The sequence below is a fragment of the Microtus ochrogaster genome, unplaced genomic scaffold (genome assembly GCF_000317375.1).
Source record: "Microtus ochrogaster isolate Prairie Vole_2 unplaced genomic scaffold, MicOch1.0 UNK61, whole genome shotgun sequence".
Taxonomy (NCBI): Eukaryota; Metazoa; Chordata; class Mammalia; order Rodentia; family Cricetidae; genus Microtus; species Microtus ochrogaster.
In genome coordinates, this window is record NW_004949159.1 from 601,002 (window position 1) to 620,061 (window position 19,060).

Sequence of the window (19,060 nt, forward strand, 5' to 3'; positions counted from 1 at the left end):
TCTGCATGCTTGGTGGCAGTAAATAGCATATTTTTCTGATGTAGACTATTATTTATCTATTTAAATATGGGTTACATTTGTTTATGTTGTGGGATACTACTTTAACTATGTGAAGGCGTGTTAAATTTGTTTTTGCCTTTCTTAATAATGTAAAGACGGGTCACATTTGTTTGTGCTGCATTTGTTTAATTGTGTAAATATGTGTTTCATTGGTTTCACCTTGCCTAAGGCACCTGATTGGTCTAATAAAAAGTTCAGTGGCAGGAGAGGGATAGTGGGTGCTGGTGGGCAGGGATAATAAGTAGAAGGAGAAATCTAGGTGAAGGAGAAGAGATTGAGGGAGAAAGAAAGGGACAGGCCCTGGCCAGGTAGTCACCAGCCAGTCAGACATGAGAATCAGTTCAAATAGGACAAACAGAAAGAAAGAAAGAGAGAGAGAGAGAGAGAGAGAGAGAGAGAGAGAGAGAGAGAGAGAGAGAGGAAGGAAGGAAGGAAGGAAGGAAGGGAAAGAAAGGAAAAAAGAAATAAATAAAGAAAGGAAGGAAGGAAGGAAGGAAGGAAGGAAGGAAGGTAAAAAACTCCGAGACTAAACGTAGATCAAGAGAAACAGATTAAAATAAGAGCTAAGCTAAGGCCAACATTCATAACTAATAAGCAGTCTCCATATCATGATTTGGGAGCTGGTTGGTGGCCCCATAATAAAGCCTGTCACATTTCCCTCTGGTTGTCTTGTTATGAGAGTAGGGCTTACGGGTGAAAGATTTGCTTGTGAAACCCAAACCAAAACTCCCAAGGAAGGAAAAGCAATCCTCCAGGGATCATGAAGTGTTGGACACGTTCTCAGCAATGTGGATAATCTTGTTGGCCTCAGGTCTAACATCTCATGAATGTTTGTATGAGCATTAAATGATTTGTGTGACCATTGACGTTAGGGACCAATTTCCATCAGCTGTATCAATGTTTAAATGAGTATTTCTGAAGTGTATCCCCAATCTTTTTTCTTCATCTGTGAGCTTAAGTTTGAGTTTCTTAGGTCAACATACACTCAGTTCACTCTTCGGACAGAAGAAAGGTAGGTGGCATCACCATGGTCTCTCCCTTACAGTTACCTACGTTCTAACTTTTAAGCTTTGCTCCAGCTCAGAACTTTGGTTCTATAACACTCCTCTGCCGTAGGTTAAATTCCAGTGTATTCTCTCCAAAATCTTGAAGTCCCATGATTCATCTGAGCAAAATAATCACAAACTTCTTGGCTTGGTTATCTACTCTGAATCCGTCATTAGTTTAAAAATTACATCTAGTCACTTTAGGGTTTTTTAAATTACTTTAAGGTGCTCTTGTTTCAAAGACCCTAACAAATATGAGAAAAAGGAAAGACAAGTCACCATAGAGCTCTGCAATTACATGTATCTACACATGTACCCTATTTCTGTATAAGCAATTGCTAATAAAATTACAACATTGTTACTTGCCAGTACTTTTAATTCATGACTCAAGTTAGAAGAATGTTTAAAAGATATGATGGTAGTTTGCACAAGAATTTCTTCCAGAAGAGTTTTCTTCTGGAAACATCTAGGGTCAATTGATGCCAAGATTCTAGAAGGGGGAACATCCCCTTGACCATCAGTGGTCAAACAATTTGAAATTTCTACTGAAAATTAGGAGGAAGGTGAAAGTTGAGAAGCAGAGGATTTGGAGAGAGAGGGACGAACAGAACTTGGTTGAAGTTAGGAGCAGAAAAATCTGGTGAAATCCCACCTGGCATGGTGGCCACTTACTGTTTTATGTGACATTAATGTCTGAAAGTATCATGCAAACCCTATGATTCCCTAGCCTTCAAGCACACTTACACCTCAGGGATTTTTGTGATGGGAAACTTCTCATCTGTCTCTTCTACTTTTTTGTGAAGTTTATTCAGCCCATAAATGTGAATAAAGGGATTTAAACACAGAAGTCAAGGAGATGCTGATTTTCTGTATCTCAGTCCACTCATTGCTGTGCAGAAGCATAACAGTAGACACAGAGTCCCAGGAGAGAGGGAAAGACGGGCATAAAATTCTTTCACTTTAGCTTGATAAGTATTTGAGAACTTTTGTAGGCCATTCTCTGGACCCTGCAGAACAGGTCCATATCAAGTCGCTGACCTATGTCTTCTGAGGTTCGCAAACACACACTGAGATATTTACATAATGACAAAAAAGATATGTCTCTTAGACTACGTCTCCTTTATTAAATAATACGTGGCTGAATTTGGATTTAATAATCTTAACACAATGTTGTATCAGCTTGATCCAAAGGGATGTTTGTTTAAATTTCATTTCTGATCCATTATGAAAGGCGTTATGACATCATATGGAGAGAGACATGACAAGGCTTCACATCTTCACACCACAGTGTCTGCATCCCCTCCTCTACCCATCTTCAGAGTCATAAGGAAGCAATCCCAAATTCATTACCCTAATCCTATTAGCATCTTTTCAAGAATGACTCATGGCCCTTCAGAATAATTGCTGTCACATCAGTGTTAAATGTTTGTTATCATGACCACATAACCGCATGTTCTGGAATAGCTCAGACTAATGCCAGGACTGGCTGGCAAAGTGGGAAGCTCTCACTTGTTAATTTCTTTTCCTTACATGTTTGGTCTGGAAACACTTGGGATATAGATGTCATCGTGGTCTCTAGCACTCAACATCTCCAACTCTGACTTTTTCATTTCTTCTTGGAATGGTTTGTCACACTATCGACTTCTAATCCTCCACCTTGAGTCTTTCTGAGTCCCTCCTTGGAACCTTCATTGGTCGCCTGTAGTTGTATAACTTGTGACTTGCACCCCCCTTACCACTCTGACCATCTGAGATCTACTTGCTCCATCTGAGATCTACTTGCTCCACTTCACAATCCCATGAGTGCGAAGCACAGGCAATTAGTTCAGGTATATGTTATGTTGGAATAATGAGAAGAAATCCAAGTTCTCTTTCTATAAACCTACCTGGAGGGTGAGCAGGCCTGGCACAAGGAAAATGAGGCAAGAAGACAAAAGAAAAAAATAAGAGAAACAGGACTTGTTTGCAATGCTAATATGAGAGACAGGAAAGATAAAACCAACACCTCTTTCAGATTGGCTCATAGTTTATTCTAATTCCAAGGGCGTGAGTGAGAAGATTGAACATTCAACCAGAGCCAACTGTAATGAAGGGCAGGTTTTAGTTGGGCTTAATCTTTTCCTGATTTGTTAGAATCCAAAACCAGACCTATCAAAAGAAAGAGAGGAATGGCATGTGTGACAGATGAGAATTTAAGGAAGACGCCACACAGAGGCCAGAATCTGGGCACAGGGAACACTCTGCATTGCCAGCAGCTAAGGGCTAGCCTTGTGCTCTGGACACCTGAGGTGTGTGTGGGAAGAAGCAGCTGGAAGGCAGAGAGCTGTTCTTCGGCCTTGTTAGGAACACACCTTCAAATCCCAAAGAGCCGAAGCTATTGTTTCAGACTCGCAGATGAAAGCGACTAGGGGTGTATTAAGTTTTTCTTAATTGGCAGCATAAGTCTTGCAGGTATATATTATAGATGATATAGTGGTTATAAAGTCATTTTGATTTGGAGGGAGATAGACACACCTTGTTAGTGGATTCATTATTTGTCTTGCAAAGGCCTGTTAGGGTTTGGAAAAAAAGCTCAATCCAAACACAACAGCTCTCATACAGAGCAATGCTACTAGTTGTTCTTCTGTGGAATACCTGCCGTTTAAACTATAATTAATAGGACGATGGCTTCCTAATTTGATCATGGTGCATCCAGCATGTTCCATTAAGAAATAGTGAAACAAATGAGTCCCTTACAACATAGGCTCAATCCACTTATACTAAAATTTTACCCAAATGCTAAAATCTAGGGTAGAAGTGATTTGGTTGGGGTATTACAAAACTGAGTGTGTACAAAAGATTAGTGCCGACTTCTAGTACGTGAAACTTATTCAAGAGGGACATGACAGCATTTGTAGAGAGTCTCCTTGCTTACCTGACCACTACCACATGACCCCTGACGATTGTTCTGCTAACTTGTTACGCTCAGTGACTTCTCATGTGGTAGCTCCTGCATAGTAGAGAAGCCAGTGCTTTCTTTTATCTTGATGCTTCCTTCCAAGAGCTACCTCTTTAAGGTTAAAATTATTTGTCCCATAAAAATTGCCATCTTGTGTTGGATTTTTCAATGGTCTTTTGTAACAAAAGTCTATCAACAACCATTGAATGAAAGAAATGCTGTTCTTTTTGCTGTGATCCTTCCCTGTTCTATTCCAGGCAGCCATAATTTGCCCTTATCCTTGGCACACAGAATAATTCCATGTAGCAGGATTACGGCCAACATATGCCAATACATTCCTAATTAAAATGCTGGCAATGAAACATAAGAGTCAACTAGTACCATGCTGGATTACAAATCATATTTATTCTGTTCTTGGCATTACTGCTCTGTTTATGAGAGAAAGAGATCTGACACACGGCTCTGTTGCTCTGCTTTCTCAGGGTGTATCCACAGTGCTTATTCTACCATAAAGATGTTGACCGTCCCCTCATGTCAACACTACTAGGTGTGCTGGGAATGCACACAGTGTAACGTTTTCTCGGGAGGACCATGAAATCACAGATCACAGTGCCTTTTCTTTTCTGGGTTTTCTTGATGTTGTCTGGGGTAATGGAAGGAAGCCATGCATAGGCATTGGTTTTAGAGAAATAATCAACAGCTCAATGAGATGTTTCTAATGTGAACGGGGGCTAACCCAAACTCTGTCAGGGTACCAATCTCTGAGAGCACTGTATACACCACTCTGCTTTATTTGGCAGTATCGCGTAGCTATCCAAAGCAAGAATTCTGGATGGGTTCTATTAATACTGGGTAATTGGGTAATTTCCTTAAACTATTCCTGTCCTATTTATCTTTAACATAGATAAAGGTCGAATCTAACATGCTCCAGCCACTGTAGGATGCCATCAAGAAAGAAATACAAAAACAACATACGGTGCTGTGTTAGTCAGTTGTATTTCATGGTGACAAATTTCCGGAGATCAATAAATTTTAAAGGAGGGAACATATATTTGGAATCAGAGTTTCAGAGATTTCAATCCATAGTTACTTTGGATTTGCAGTGAGTCTCCCAAAAATTATAGAGGCGATAAATACAGCAAACTGTTCATGGTGAGTGGGAACCAGAGACTTTTCAAGAGCACATCCAATGATCTAATTTCTTCCCACTGCCATCCGCCTCCTAAAGGTTCCACGGCATCAACAATAACACCACAGACTGACAAACAAGCCTTTGTCTAGTGAGCCTCCATCAGTATATCAGCTCCAAACCACATAAGCATCAAGCAGGCTAGTAACTAAAATGATCAAAGGCAGTTCTGAGCAAGCTTGTCTGTGCCTAAGCCATTGAAGCCACATCCTGATTGTTATTTGACAGTGTTTATAAAATATCTTCTTTAATATGCACTTTGATTATCTACAGGCTAGCTTTAGCAAAATACACATCTCAGAGTCCATAACTTTGTGGTATCTACTTTATAGAAACTAGTGAACTGGTGCATATGAAGACTTAAATGATAGTCTGACATATGTAAGTACTCACGCAATGCTGCCTATTAATATTATTGTATCCATTTAGGTTGCTGGGAGAAGGATCACCATTCTCATAAAGTTTTAACTACAGTAGGTTCATAAGAAATATAAAAGGAGTCATTTTAAGATATGGTGTTAGGATGAAGGTCAAAGGTCTAAGAAGGATTTTCTATCAGTTTATGGTACATGTTAGTCTCCATCTGACGTCACTGTGATGTCTAATAGTGATAGGACAGTCCTGGCGTGTTCCCTAGGAGACGACAAAGCCCTGAGATGGGAGTAATTATATCTAACTAAAACCTTACCTTGAACAGATCTTCTCATTTTTGACTAATACCATCACATGATTATCTATCTGGAAAGTCGAGCGGCTTTTACTGGTTCCTCTACCGTAATCAAATTCGTAAAATGATGTGGAGAACTTTTCATCTTTACCTGTGTTTGTTTAGAAATCAGATTGGATAAAAGTGCTTCCCGTTTCATCTTGTAGATTTCCTTAACTACACGTCTATTGCCTTCTCTACAGAAGAACGGTTGGAACCGTCTCTGTGGATATACGTGAACTGGGACAACTTCTTTTCTGGTAAAAATGATTTTGGAGATCTTCCTATTAAAGAAAGATTCCATTTTCTTCCAACATGATTTTTTATTATTATTATTATTTTCTTTTCTCTCCGTCACCCCATCCACCTTCCTTTTGGAAGATTCTCCTCTTTTACTGGCAGAATCTTTCCCCAAACTTCTATCCCTCTCACTAGAAACAGTTCTCGAACTCTAGCAGCCAAGGTTAAATGCTCTCTATCCCCTTAGGAGAAAACGGCCTCGTTTACTAGTGTATCCTTATGCATACTTTGTGGCTGAAGGTTGCAGCATCAATGGAAGCAGGTTGCAGAGACCATGTGCAGCCAGCCTTCACTGTTGGAACTCATAAACTAGAGAAGGAATTGAGTTCCCACCTGTGTTCAGTCGCTTAGGGAAGGCTAGCAATTATGTTTCTCTAGCAGTGAGCTACTATGTGGCTAGTCATTCACTCTCATCACAGTGACTACTGTTTTGTGGCACAAAGACCTAAAAACAAGAGGAAAAGAAGTATTCCCATAGCTACACATCATTGGAACACGCCAAGGAGAAGAGTTTTGCATCTTGCTTTATGTAGTAAGCTACACCGGATTTTAGACATCATTATATTTGCCACAGTCACATTTATAATGTAACTCCTAACAGACAAAAGAATGCAGTGTTTACAGAGAGCTTGTAATTACTGTAATTATACCTGTATCCAACTCTGCTCTGAGGTGAAGTATCCCCCCAGGCAAATGAAGAAGAGGGTCACGAAGAAATTAAATCAGAAAGATTGGAAAGCTTGAGCAGCTCTGGCTGTGAAGGCATTTGAAACTTGATAGTCAGCTTCTTGTTAAACAGCAATGTCAAGCCGGTAAGTATCCAAAGGCTCCTTCTCTTCCTTCTGAGCGCTTTGCAGCATGGTATAATACTTAGCAAGATAGTACAAAACCAAAGCCAATCTCTCTAGCTGGGGGGAAGCCTGCATTTGCTACTCACATTCTTTTTAGAGTTTTCTTTCTGCTAAAATTATTGGAATACAAAAACAAGGAGTGGCTAAAGTGTTGGGAAACTACCTTCAATTGACAGTTAGCAAATATTTAACAGGTACTATGAAACAAGCTGGGGAAACAATTTAACGAGCCTCCAGAACACAATAGTCAAGAGGCCTGGGTCTGGAAAGCTTTCCAAGTTGACAGAAAGTCACAATCCATGACTGACCTTCACAGCACTGAGGTTAGGGAGAGAGTGGGGAGCCATTAGGAGCATGGGGTGGGTGAGTGGAAGAAATCACTTTTCCTTCACTTTATTCCCATCCCCCACAACCATTAAGAGACAGGTCAAAAGAGCAGAAGTTGCTAGAAAGTAGCAGTATACGGGGAACAGGGGACATGACCCCATGAAAGGACTGGATTCTGACCATGACACTCCAATCTAGGACTCTGTGAAAGTAGGCACAGAAACACTTTTCAGCACGCATTTGCCTTTCTTCCCAGCTATGTGTTTGCCTTGTGATGTTGAAGCATCCTCTTTCTGGCATTGAATGGCAGTAAAAAGAGAACCGCAGTGCAGAGATTTGAAACAAAGGAAAGAAGCTCCGTGATTTTTGAGCAGACAGAATATGGGGGAGTTTATACCAAATCAACAGTAGTAAAAGCAAGCACTTTAAAAAGATGCAATTAATAAATTAATTGTGTGTGTGTGGGTGGGGGGGTGTACATGTGTGAGCATGCACTACGCACATACACAGAGGCCAGAAGACCGTGTTGAATCGATCAGAATGGGACTTACAGGTGTTGGTAGGACTCTGACTTGTTATAAGGATGCTGGAAACCAAACTCTAGCCCTCATGATTATACAGCAAGCACTGTCAACCACTGAGTCGTTTTTCCAGTTCCAAAAGAAACCATAAAAAATAACTTTATAAGTGAGACGCTAATAAGTGCTAACATATTTCTACATGCCGAATGCAATTCATCATTTCTATTGCTGGGAAGGCCATTGAGGAATAAAACCTTAAACTTACTGAGTGATCTATCTGATACTTTGTACAGCCACATTTCTTTCTTGCTTTAGAATCTACAGCTGATGAATTTTTTTAATTTTTTGGAAGTCAACTTCTAATTCTAAAGGGATTATCTATGGATGCCTTATTTTTAAGTAATTTTATTAAAATGTTTGCTTATTAGCTTTCTTGTTTAATGGGGAAGCTTCAGCACTGAGAGATAAATTGATGACTATGCCCGATTTGGCTCCTACTATTTATGACCGACACCACTGACAGTTCGCACCAACAAATTCTTGACTGCAACTTAGTTCGGGTTTCTATTGCTGTGAAGAGGCACCATGACCATGACAACTCTTATAAAAAAAAACCACTCAATTGGGGTGGCTTACTTACAGTTTCAGAGGTTCAGTTCATTACCATCATGATGGGGAGCATGGCAGCAAGCAGGCAGACATGGTGCTGGGGCTCAGAGTGCTACATCTTGACTCAGGGGCAACAGGAAGTCAGCTGACACACTGAGTGAAGCTTGAGAAATGACCTCAGATCCCACCCCCACAGTGACAGACTCCCCCAACGAGGCCACACCTCCTAATAGTGTCGCTCCCTTTGCGGCCATTTTCTTTCAAACCACCACAACTACAATAATACTTATTTTTCTGGGACATAGAGCTTGCTCTTTAGTTTATTTAATTTTTTTTGGAATCATCTATCATATATTCTCGTCTGTCTGTCTGTCTGTCTGTCTGTCTGTCTGTCTGTCTATCCATCCACCATCATCATCCATCTAGTGTTGTATGTGTATTTGGGAATGCATGCCTGTGCATCTTCTACAGTGTACATATGATGGCCAGTTCACAAACTGTAGTCATTGGTTCTCCCTTTACCATCTGGGTTCTCAGAACTACGTTAGATCTCATCAATCCTGACATCAAATGTCCATGACTGCTGAGCCATCTTGCAGGCCCTGAAGCTTGCTTCTTGATTTACTGAAATAGCAGCCCAGGCAGCCTTATCATGGACTCCATGAATGTGCTTGTCACACATTCTAGTGCTGCCCAGGAAGAGGAAGTAAGACTTAGAAAAGGAGGTGAGGCAGCAACACAGTTCTGGCAAGCAGTGGAGGTGGGGCCGGGGTCAGTGGTACCAAGTTAGTCCATTTTCTTAAGGTCTAAAGAGAAAGATTCAACCATTTCATCAATGAGAGCCTTCTGTTTATAGAGAAATTAGCCAGCATTATAAAGGGACAGTTCCAGGTGGGCAGGTATTTAGACAGAAGTGGGTTGAGAGAGAACAGAGGGATAGGAGAGAGGACAAAGCAGCAAGCAGACCATGCACCTTTTGGGCAATGAAACAGTATGTGAAGAAAGCAGAGAGAAGCCTCAATTTCTGCATCTGAAAGATACTATTCTGTTGCTTACATCTTTTGATTTCTAGTTCAACAGTAATTTGATGCTCTGTGGAACATTTATTGACTTCTGCAAAACAGAAAGACCTCATTATTTTCAATCGATGAAAATATATGGAGAAGGAAGTTAAGATTTAAAATAATGACAAAGGAGTAAGAAACTTAGGTTTAACTGGGTAGAAGAGGCACAACACTGGCTTTTGTTTTCTTGTGGATTCTGCCCTGGTTTATGCCTGCTCTAATTCAAATGACAGGATGAATGGGAGGCATTTGAACTGTGGGGATGGTGATGGGTAAGTCTTATCAGACTTTAGGTTTAATTTGGCTGGTTGTGAAAAGTTATGTGTGTGTGTGTGTGTGTGTGTGTTTGTACATGTACATACACACACATAAATGCAAATGTCTTAATGTTGGCTTTTTCTTTGAATTCTGTAGCTATAACCTGGGTAGACTATACCATAAAATGTCTTTGGCATGAGACTGAATACATAATATTGTATTGGAACATGACAAAATCAAAACAAAATATAGTTTTAAAAGACCCAAAATATGACTAATGCAGCCAAGAAAATTGGTTAACAAATAATTTATAGTGGAAAATGACTATGATCCAATCTTTCCAATTCATTTTGCAAGACACCAAAACATTTTCATGATGATTTTTTTCTGGTTCTGAGATTGAACCCAGGGCCTTAAATGTGTAGGGTAGAGAGATGCTTTATCACTGAACTATATGTACCTGGCTCTTTGGGGTGGTTTTTCTGGACTAAATCATGTGCATATCAGTGTATACACAGTATAGATAGTAAAGGAAAATAAAAGTCAGGGGTTTTCAACTTTATGCATAAAAATATTGGCTCACACATCTTAGATACAAAATATTGCAGAGACAAGCGAAGCCTCTTTCTTTTTGTCTCTGTTGTTACTGTCATCTTTCATGTAGCATTTGACATTCTTGTGTGCTATTCTGTGTTCTTATTATTTCAGTAGGCCTAAGATGTCTTAAGCAGTAACTTTAAGAAAACATTTATTCATTATTATTAATTAATAATGTTAATAATATTAACACTATTAATGCTAGTTTTATATACTGATGTAGCCCAGGCTGGTCTCAGTCTCCTTTTGTAGCCAAGATGACTTTGAATTTATAAGCCTCCTTCCTGCTTCCACTGCCCGAGTGTCTGGATTATAGTTGTTATTTTGTTGTTGTTGTTCTTGTTGTTGTGGTTTTTCTTCCACTTCTGAGGAACAACCCTGGGTTTTGTGACTGTTAATGAAGTACTCTGCTAACTGAGCCACTATGTGCTTCTGTCATGGTTTGAATACAAATGGCTCCCATAGTCACATAAGGAGTGGTACTCAGGAGGTAGTGTACTATCAGGCCTGCTGGAGTATGTGTGTCCCTAGGGGGTGAATCTTGAGGTTTCAGAAGCTCTATGCCTGCAGATTCAGAGGTAGAACTACCAACTACCTGTCCAGCATCACATCTGCCTGCAGGCCGCCATGCTTCCTACCATGAGATAATGGACTGAACCCCTGAACTGTAAGCCAGTCTCAATTAAATGTTTATAAAAGCTGCTGTGGTCATGAAGTCTCTTCACAGCAATAAAACCCTATCTAAGACAACTTCTTTTTAACTTGTTTAATCTTAATTGTTTTTTATTTTTAAGTTTCGGATCTGACAAGTTCACCTGTAGTTGATTCATTATGGATATATCACAATTTAATTTATTCATTCATTTGCTTTTTAGCTTTTTCAGTTGTATTAAAACAATGATGTTGAGAATACATGGACAAAATTTTTTCCAGATATATGCTTAAGAGTGGAATTTATAGTTATTCAAAATATATTGGTTGATCACCTGTTATATGCCAGATACTGTTTTAGACCTCAGAGACTCAAAGATTCTCTTTTATTTTATTGAAGGAAATGTATGGTAAAATTAAACTAGAAACCATAGTATAGCATAAGAGTTTATGGAGGAAAATGCCAGAGAGTGGACTTTTATGGTGTGGGCAGGACACTCCCCCTTTTAACATAGGATAGATATAGGTCATACCCTAAAGACAACGTCAAGAAAAATATGAAGAAAGAGCATTCCTAGCAGCAGGAGCAGAAGGCACAAGGACCCGTGATGAGGGAGGTAAGATCCCATGGTGGCCGAAGTAGGGGATAAATCAGAGAGGAGATGCTCTATTGTACCTGCCAGGGCAGTGTATTCAATCCCTGTGAGATATGAAGTCACTGTAGGCAATGTTGTGATGACAACTCCACTAAAAAGAACTGTGGTGGTTATCATGTGACGGCGATGAACAAATGTAGACCCAAGTAAGTCCATTACAGGGCCATGCAAGTATCCCAGGAAAGATGGCGGCTTGGGCTAGAGAACTGGAAGCAATGGAGAGAAGAATCAGACTTTGGTGATTGCAAGGGGAGACAGAACTGGGTTGCTGGGTGGACCAGAGATGGAGTGTGAGAACAGGAGGGGTCAAGGGTGACTGCAATAATTTCCCTTGACTTCTAGAAAGGAAGTTTTGATATTTTATACTTGATATAATTAAACATCTACAGAGATGTCATATAGAGGTTTTATATATGTACATCCTAAACTCACTGGTTATTTTAAAACTGTGCTCCAAATTATTTATAACTATGTTTTATGTTGTAGTAACAGCAAATATAATTGTCAATTATTTTTATTTTATTAATCTGATGATATAGTGCTATCTCAATCTGTATCTTCACATTTACAACCTGCTGGCTAATGGTGTTATTGTCATATTTTCCCAAACCATCACAGTCCACAGATGGGCTTGTACCCCATCCAGATACCCTTCCTAAGATAAAGATCTATGCTATGTTTTATTGTGATTGTCCTCGAGGGAATGAAAATAGCCACAGACATTGCTGTGTGGATTTCATACGGGTAACCTTGTTGCTTTGGCTTTTGATAAGGATCAAGGTCTTGTTTATGTTAATTACTTGGAGGCACCGGAGGTGCTGAGTTTTAATTATAAAAAGAAAGAATTTAATTAATCATAATTACATATATTAAACACAACTTTACAAGGCTAATAGGTATGACCTAATAGGCATCAATTATGAGGAACTGCATCTGGAATATTGAAGCACACACCGGATCTCTTTTTCCTGTAATAGTTAAGTGTTTTTGTGGTAGTTTGAGTGTAATTAATCCTCCCCCCCACAAACTTATAAGGATTGCCACTATTAGGAGGTGTGGCCTTGTTTGAGTAGTTGTGGCCTTGCTGGAGCAAGTCTGTTACTGTGGGGTGGGCTCTGAGGTCTCCTATGCTTAAAGTGCACCCAGTGTGCACACAGATTCCTTCTGCTGACCACAGATCAAGATGTGGAACTCTCAGCTCCTTCTCTAGCACCGTGTCTGCCTGCATGTCGCCGTGTCCCACCATGATGATAATGGACTGGACCTCTGAAATTGTAAGCCACCCCAATTAAATGTTTTCCTTTGTAAGAGTTGTGGCCATGGTGTCTCTTCACCATAGGAACCCTAAAAGACAGCATTTGAAAGTAGTTTTTCCTTTCATATAAGGTTACCTTACAATTATCTGAAGATGAAAGTGTATAGACCACTGTTCATGAGTAGAAGGCATAGCTATTAAGTTTTTTTATAGCTATTAAGTCAAGAATATGTACATTCAAGTTTATGCTGACTAATTGTTGTTAATGTACTGAACAAAAGGAGGCTCAATCATGAAGAACTGGGGCTTTTCTTTATGTAGAAAATATTCTAGAAATATCACACTTCGATTTCTTTGAAAATATTTGGAATATTATTTCCTCCATGCCTTGATTTGTAAGCATGGTAGTTGCCCTCACTTCTGGCTCTGAGGCTGTCAGTGAGCCAGAAACAGGCATTCAGTGGTGAGGCCTTCCTGTGGACCCAGACCACAGGATAGGGAATAAGAGCACCTGGCTTGCATTCCAGACTCTGAGATTAATTAACCATTTTTTATTACTTGATGCATTATTGTATAGTTTTGTTTCTTACGCCTCTTAAATTTAAGCAGTCTAGAAAATACAATTGCCCTTTAACATATTTTTAACAGCAGAAAGTGGGTCAGGCATGGTGACACATGTCTTTAATCCCAGCACTACAGAAGCAGAAGGAGAAGGATCTCTGTATGAGGCCAGTCTTGTCCTACGTAGTCCTACATAGTGAGTTTCATGCCAACCAAGGCTACATAGGGTGACCCTGTCTCAGAAGAAGAAGAAAGAGGATGAGGAGAAAGAGGAGGATGCTCTTTTAGAATACTAAAAGCCATCTTGTTTGTCTTGAGACCACATTTTGCTATGTAGCTCAGGCTGACCTAAGACTCTAAGACTCCAGAGAGCTCTGTCTCTCTCTTCCCAGTGTTTATATAATAAGCACAGACCACAACCTTCCATGAATTACTTATCCACTCAAAAGCTGAGAGGAGAGAACCATGGAAATGGTTGGTGTTGGGTGCCATTGTCCCTACGTTCCTCTGAAGGCTGAAAAAGGAGGAACATTAGGACAGGATGTAAATGGAGAAACTGATGATGTAACAGTTCAACTTGTATGAGACCAGAGAAACAGCTCAGAGGTTAAGAGTGCTTGCTGCTCAATAAGGAGAACTAGAATTCAGAACCCATCAGATGCTCACAGAAGTCTTCAATGCCCTCTTTTGACCTCTATGGACAACACACACACACACACACAAACACACACACACACACACGTGCACATACACGCACACAGACCAATACACTGAGCCATAATCACCTACACATAAACAAATGAAATCTTTAAAAATTTTAAATTAAAATTGCTAACACATGACTTACATAGCATTTGAATACCATTTAGACATTTTTTCTCTTTCCTTTGCTTGTGGAGATTTTTCTGGCTGTGGAAGAATAAAGGAGAGAAAGGGCACCACTTTCATGTCTTATCTGTGACATGTGCGGTGGTGGAGGGTGTTAGTGTTTAAAGTAGGAACGAGTAGCCTGGCTTCTCACTGTTGTTCCCCTAACCCCTCTTAGCTGGGGCTCCTTCACCTAATTTATTAGGATGATAATTCTCAGGGTGTTCCTTCTGTTTTGTATTCTAATACAGAGTTTCACCATATAGTTCTGACTGGCCTGAAATTCACTATTTACGTCAGTCTGGCTTTGAACTCAAAGAGTTCTCTGCTTCCCAGTGCTGAAATTACAGGCATTGCTGCCACATTGAGCTCAGGGTTTTGAAGCAGTCTCTATTCAGGCCCTATTTTAGGGTTGTTAATGAGGCTCTCTAGCAGGTCTGTAGACTAGCTATGTCATTGGATCAAACTGTTTCCTTATCTTGACTACAGTAAAATACAGCACCAAATTTCTGCCTCATTTCTTCAGAACTGAATAGATATTTCTTGTACTCCTATGTCCTTCTGAAGCTGTGGTCTTGATGTTCATTTGCTTATACGATTGAAAAGTCCTGTTTCTTACTGAGCTCTAGCCCCAACCTCTGCATTCTGGCACCTGCTGCCATACCTGCCAACGGTGCATACTTTCCTCTGGTCTGCCACCCAGCCACACCCTGTCCCTTCCCAGGATAGCTGCCAACTTCTCAATACAATGGGCCCGCGCATTCATCAATCAGTCTCTTTTGGACTTTTGCCCATTGATTGCTTCAGACTGCTTGACACTCCCTTCCATTTCCCAAGACAATCAGCTACTTCTGGATCCTGGAGAAGACGCTCTGTCAACCCATTAGGTCTCACTAATATGTAGGTCAGTGTCCCCAGACTGATGCAGGCTGAGGCGAGCCCCAGTGCCCCCGTGCGAGCACTTTTTACTAAAGGTTTTCTTCCTTACACATAGTGGCCTTCACAGAAGATTTTCCACCAAGACCATTGCATGTCTTTAGTGGTCAATAAAGTTTAATGATCTTGGAGTTTGGTGTACTTCCAAATGCACGATCAAGATGACCAAGGTCCATAGAACAGAAATTAAAACAAAACACCCTACCTCATAAATAAAACAAAAATGAGCCCTCAAAGATACAAAATGTTCAGTTAACTAAACAATGGACCATGAAGCATTTTACCCAAGATTTAATGACTGCAGGAGACGATTTGCTATGTCTAATGAGCATTGGTCGTTGGTTTTGGTACTCTGGGGATGACATGAGACAATCGTTAATAATACTGTCCTACTAACTAAATTAATGTCTAAACCCAGAAAGTCCCACCCCCCCATCCCAAGAATCCCAGGCGTGATTTTGTTGTACTGTTAGAGTTACCAAATGACCAAGTGAACTTTAACACGAAATCACGACCTTCTTATTTGATTGACTTCTTTGGTGCTAAGTGGAGTGCTTTGGTCAGTTTTGAAAAGCGATGTATTTGCCCTATAATGCTGTTGGAAGATGCTCTTTTGGGCATACATGTAAATTGGACCATATAGTTTCAAAACCAGTAGCACTGTTTTGAATTGCATATGAATATACTTCTCACCGATTATTTGTTTCTAAAATCAATAGTTTTTTTTTTTTTAAAGCTTGACTAGAATCTGAAAGAAACAAATTGCTTTGGAAAATACATAAATGCAGATTACAGAACAGCCCAGTAAATGCATTAAGAAGGTTTCTACTGCCCCCTGCTGTCAGATTCTTAAATATATCAAAAATTCCAGTAAAAATCGACACCAAGGAGCAGGGAAATAGCATTCATGTTGAGTTCGAGCAATGGTGGTAAGGGAAGGACCACAGCTGGCGATCTGTGTATGAGCACACACAGGAAGACCCAAAGGACGAAGTCTGTCTTGACTTGCCGACACCCTTGTCTACCTCATTATTTTCTAAATTAAATTATTTGAATTTGCTTTTACACATTCACAGGGTTTGAGCACTGGCTGTTCGTCCAGAAGACCCAGGTTCGAATCCCAGCGCCCACATGGCAGCTCACAACTGTCTGTAACTCCAGTTCCAGGGGATCTGATACCTTCATACCAATGCACATAAAATAAAGTTAAACAAATTATAAAAAAACATTCAAATAAATCAATGAATACTTATTTTTATAGTTCAATCCTGACTTGCAATTAAAAAATGAGATATAATAAAGAGACCTAATAACATGAGGTGGAAGGCCATAGTAATTCATTATTGTTTTACATATGGTTTAATTCAATCATCATAAAATAGAATGCGATTCCTTATTACACTTTTCATCTCAAGGATGAAGACACTAAGTACCAAATGTCCTCATTTAAAGGACAGAATAAGTCCAAGGAAGACTTCTGATTGCAAGCCCTGCAATATTGTCGAAGGTTCCTCTCCTAAACTTTCCATGCACAGAAGGTATACATCTTATAATTTAGAAGGAAGAGTTTATAGAAATCATAATAGTCATGGTTTGAGGCTTTTTTGACCCTAGGTCTGCACTGTCATCTTTGTCTGGGCCCTGCTCTGGTGTCCAGGGCTAAGCTCAGCTGTGTTCTGGATTTGGCTTGTTTATTGTTCTTCCTTACAGAAATTCTCCCTACTCTGGTTGCATCGCTTTGGAGATGGAGCTGTTGTGCTTGTCCTTAGTTAATTCGGCAATTTGGTCGATGCCTTGGACTGATGTCTACGTGGGGTTCATCTCTGCTTGATGTCCATAAACTTTCCACTCTGCACCTCTGAGGAACTTATAACTTTGGAATAATTTTTACCTTCTTCAGTGACTCATGACCAAAAAACACTTTTATTCATACTTTTGATAAATCATTTTCACATTTTACATCCTCTAGGTTCTGTAAAATCTGGACTCCTCTATAACAGCCTGCTAATACTTTTCATTGCCTCGTCCAAGCCCATTTGCCTTTTCTTTGAGTACACAGATTGGCCTCTGGCAACGGCAAAACGTGACCTACTTGGGACACCTGGTACCTGGTAGTGCTGGTTGCTTGGTAAGCTTTTTTTTTGTCTGGCAGGTTTTTGGGAAATTCTACTACAGAAACCAGAAGGCTAGCCATCTAAGAACCCGCTCTTCTTCTCCCTGAAGTAGCACCGGAAGTCATCAAAAATCACTAGACCTTCATAATAAAAGAGTTCTTACCTGACTCGGGGTGTTGGGTTTCCAGTGACCCTACACTCCAAATAAACTCTGCTTCCTTCAGCGACTTCTTGGCTCCTCAGCTTCTGGATGAAGCGAGGGGCAGAAGGCAAGTGACGGGCTTTCTGGGGCTGTGGGTGAGGGATGTGGGTGTGTGCCAAGTCCTCTTCCGGGGCTTGTTGGGCCTGGTAGCAAAGGCTGCCCTGGGCTAGCTTGACCTCTGCTTCCATCTCCTGTTGGTCTAGCTGGTCTCCAGTGGGGCTCTGACTGACCGAGGGACTCGTCAGAGTTGAAGGCTGATTTTTAGGAGACAGATACCCACTGTCTGGTGATGAGGACTCACCATTTGGGCTTCTGTTTCTTGGCTTCGCTGCCTCTCTAAATATAGAAGTCAGCTCCTCAATGAAACTCGCCGCCTTGTCGCAAAGTTGGTTCTGGGAGCCGTCTTTGCTTTGTGGGGCAGCTTTGGGCTTTGCACTTGGATTGGGAATTTTTGCACCTCGTTTTTCAGCCTTGCGGAGGCTCCGGATGTAGCTGGGGCTGGCCAGCAGGGGTGATACCCCAGGTTTTCTCCTTGAAGCTGGGGAAGTGATCTTTTCAGCATGCTCCCCTGCCAGAGGCTGGACAGGTGCTGTCCTGTTATGCTGAGGTCCTTCTGAGGGAGTCTGCTCTCTGGATTTGGTCTCCTCGTGGGAAGGAGTTTTGCAGAGGCTTTTAGGAGATTTGCTGAAAATCTGCGAGATCTCCTTTTCGGAGTCAAAGTCTTCAGTTTCAGAGTTGTCTATAGCTCTGCGGGCCAGGTCGAGACTTTTGTTTATTTCTTCCTGGCTGAGAAACGCAGAGAGCCCTGGGAAGAAGTCAGCACTTTTGCCCTCTTCCTGCATGTCTGATAAGGAATCATAGAAGGAGTCGTGGGAGGAAGTCTCTGACATTTTTGAGCAGCCTTCACACACACGTAGCTTGTAGAAGGAGAGCTGGAGGGAGGCACAGGAAACCTGCGTTCTTGTTCTCTGAAAAACAACATAGAATCTTCATCAGTGCTAATAATCCTGATTTGTTTTATATCCCTAGTAACACTCTATCGAAAGAAACATGAGGGTGAACCAATAAAACAATCTTCTTTATTTTGTAAAGGGAAAGAAAGCTCAAATATTCATGTGTTCACAATTAATTATTTATTTTAGTTTTTTTCCCCTCTGAGACAGATTTCTCTGTAGCTTTGGAGTCTTATTGACCAGGTTGGCCTCAAACTCACAGAGATCCACCCGCCTCTGCCTCCCCAGTGCTGGGATTAAAGGCACGTGCCACCACCGCCCAGTATTTATTTTAGGTTTTTAAGATAGTATCTTGCTATGCAGCTAGCTTGGCCTTGAACACATAATCTTGTCTAGGCT

At 40.6% G+C, this 19,060-nt stretch overlaps 1 protein-coding gene across 1 annotated transcript in view; it reads right to left on the reverse strand.

Annotated features, from left to right (window-relative positions):
• Palld (palladin, cytoskeletal associated protein) overlaps positions 1-19,060 on the reverse strand; it is a 389,783-nt gene that overhangs the window by 350,642 nt on the left and 20,081 nt on the right. The window contains exon 2 of the mRNA XM_026777380.1: positions 17,670-18,676. Within this exon, the coding sequence (XP_026633181.1) occupies positions 17,670-18,598 (929 nt within the window). The 5' untranslated portion in view covers positions 18,599-18,676. The remainder of the gene's footprint in view (positions 1-17,669; positions 18,677-19,060) is intronic.